Source organism: Xiphophorus maculatus, chromosome 13 (assembly GCF_002775205.1).
Source record: "Xiphophorus maculatus strain JP 163 A chromosome 13, X_maculatus-5.0-male, whole genome shotgun sequence".
Classification (NCBI taxonomy): Eukaryota; Metazoa; Chordata; class Actinopteri; order Cyprinodontiformes; family Poeciliidae; genus Xiphophorus; species Xiphophorus maculatus.
The window spans coordinates 662,056-665,132 of NC_036455.1; the positions used below are offsets into that span (position 1 = coordinate 662,056).

General features: G+C 36.4%; 1 protein-coding gene across 1 annotated transcript; it reads left to right on the plus strand.

Annotated features, from left to right (window-relative positions):
• Positions 1 to 830: 830 nt before the first annotated feature.
• On the plus strand, positions 831 to 1,797 carry LOC102226989 (fatty acid-binding protein 9-like). The gene is given in 5 exon segments (XM_023345367.1): positions 831 to 903; positions 1,013 to 1,108; positions 1,111 to 1,175; positions 1,274 to 1,375; positions 1,632 to 1,797. Coding segments are annotated over 5 exon segments (390 nt in total). The 3' UTR covers positions 1,686 to 1,797.
• The last annotated feature ends 1,280 nt before the right edge of the window (positions 1,798 to 3,077 follow it).

Here is a 3,077-nt window from a genome sequence, read left to right on the forward strand (position 1 = left end):
CTGATTTCATCAATTAGTGTCTGAGCATTTTGCAAGCTGTGCCCTGTGGCTGTACTTGGAATTGCCCTCTGCATTGACTCATTCAAAATCTGTGTCCTATGGTTGTGAAATTGGTCAAAGTTGTGCAGCTGCAGTGATGTGATCTTTCTTTTTTTTACTATTGCCTAAAAGCATGCAGGTTAGCAGCTTGAGTAATGTCTAACTAGAATAATTCTTTTTTATTTCTGAACTCTTCCAGACTTAAAACATTAGTATTGTTGTTTCTAAATGAATATGAACTTGTGTTCTTTGCATTATTTGAGGTCTGAAAGCACTGCATCGTTTCTGTTATTTTGACCGTTTCTCATTTTCTGCAAATAAATACTAAATCTTTGCTTGGAATTTCATAGACATGTTGTCAGTAGTTCATAGAATAAAAGAACAATGTTCCTTTTACTCACACATATAAATATAAAAAGAAAAATCTGAGAAACTGGTACATTTAGGGGGTCTCTTAATATTTTTCCAGATCTGTATATAGATTTAAATAACTTAGAATTATCAGATAAAAATATGTCTAATATCTGCCAAAAACGTTGATGTGTCCCTCTAGAAAGAGTATGTAAACTACTAGTTTGCATGCTAATTAGAGGCAAATTTTATCAAGATGGCCGCTGTTAAAGAGGTGGAGCTGATTGTGTAACGTAGATCGCTGTGATTGGCTTCAAATTATTTTCTTGTTAAAACTAACCCTTTAAAAACACCCAACACCTGGGCTGTTCAGTACTCAGGTTTTAGTTTATATTTAATCCACAGGTTCTCGGTTGGAATCCCGCATCAAAGATCGCAACATGGTTGAGCAGTTTGTTGGAACATGGAAGATAATTTCCAGTGAGAACTTTGATGAACTTCTGAAGGAATTTGGTAAGAGCATCATAATCTATTGGATGTCATTAATCTGTTGTGGAATTAGTTTACTAGTTTAATTAATGAAAAAAAAAAGTAATGAAACTGCTTTCTTTATGCTCTGCAGGTCTGGGAGCAGCCAAACTTCACGAGGCAAACCAGATCAGACCAACCGTGGATGATCAGGGGGTGATTTCCATGAAGTCTCTGAATATCTTCAAAACCCTGAACGCAAGTTTAAGCTGAATGAGCCATTCCTTGAGCAGGTTTTGAACAATAAGGACATGAGGGTTAGTGGCACTGCAGATTTACATATTTTGAGATCCATCCCAGTTTGTACCTCGTGTCTGCTGAAATATCATGTTGTCCCCATTTCTGTTCTTCCCAGGCTGTGATAACTCTGGAAAATGGGAAGCTTTTTCAGAAACTCCTGGAGGGAGATGGAAAGTTCACTGTGGAGAGGGAGATCTCAGAGGGAAAAATGATTGTGGTAAGACATTTGGGGTTTCTTCGAACACATTCAACCCAAGTCCAATCATAGATCTTGTCAGTGTTTTTAGTCTTTGTTTAAGGAATAATATTTGTGATTGGATTAGGTCGTATTTCATTTCCAAATAAAGTATAGCAAGAATTTGTATTGTAATACCTTTGCATGGGACAACAGTGCTCAAAAATGACCTTTGCTAGAGTTTTTACAAACTTTGTATCATCTGACCTCTAAAGTCGCTCCATCTTTTTGCACACAGAGATCCAGAATGGGAAATGTGGTGGCAGTGAGGACCTTTGAAAAGGAGGAGTGAAAGTGCTCCAGGATGAGAAACCCAGCTGGATTCATCGGTCTATTCCTAGAATGACATGTTGTGCCCTTGTGCTTTATTTTCAGCCTTCTACCAACTTGAAACACTAATGTGTTTTGTTTGGAACTGCTGTGACGCTGATTAAATAAAATAAATTAAATAAGTAAACTAACTTTTAATGAAAAAATAAATGACATACAAGGAATGTTTGAGTTTGTTATTTTTGTGAAATGTGTCCTTTATTCATTTCAGACAAAGGCAGATGAACTGAATGACTTGCCAACAGGTGTTGTGGTGGTGTGATGGCTTGTGCTATTGTCTGAAAGCAAAAAAAATATTAGTTATTTTTAAATTATTTGCATGCTCTGTCTGTGTGCATTTGCGCTTTTTCATCAGTATGTGTAGAGAAATAATCCTTAGGTTCAGGTATTGACAAAATGCAATTAATTGCATACATTTATATCTTACACTTAAGCCACATCCTTATTCTTAACAGAATGCTTGGAAATTGTCTTTATTTGTTATAAAAGATTATATGTTACCTGCAAAGTTTGCCATTTAGCAAAAATACAGCAGATATTTTGTATGATCTCCAGAAAGTGTTGCGGTCCTCAGGCTGCTGCAGCAACTCTGTGTTTAGGTTTAAAATGATAGTCTAACAAATGTCGTCATGGCAGTTGTCCAAAGAAGACACCACACAGAGTCAGCCTAAAATATAACATCCAAAGGATTCTGTGGAGCATATGAGGAAGAGCATTTATTTTGCTTTAGAGAGCACCACAAAGATTTGCTGTTTTTCCAGTCATCCCTGCAGGAGTTCCTGTCAAAGTTTGGTGTAGAATGAGGCCCCTGTATGTGATTGTAAAGCCTGCAGGAAGGAGGGTGGAAAATCTTTAAAGTGAGACCATGTGAGCAAGCTTCTACACAATAGTATTCCCCTGTGAGCAGAACAAATGAAACTCTGCATGTACAAACATGAGCACTTGATTGAACTTTTGTCTTTAGTAGATTTTGCCCAGAAATGGCTAAATAAATAGGTATGACAAATTAGGTTAGAAAAAAATGCCATTAGGTGTCATAATATTTGATATATTCTATCCCCTCTCCTCTCAGAGACCATGTACAGCAGAAATAGAAATATTGTCCCACAGTGGGAAAATTTGGATGCACCAGCAGCAATTTACAGGTAAATGGAGGCATGGATAGTCAAACTCAGGTAAAAAAAAAAGAGAGAGAAAAAAGAAAACAGAAATATAAGAATAAGAGAGTCTAAGGTAAGGGCAAATTTATAACAAGAAATTTAATACTGTCGAGTTAAATGGCAAAAAGGTGCAATTATTGTGTTTGATGTGATCTTTAAAATGAAAGGACTGGTAATAAAAGAAGGAAAACTGA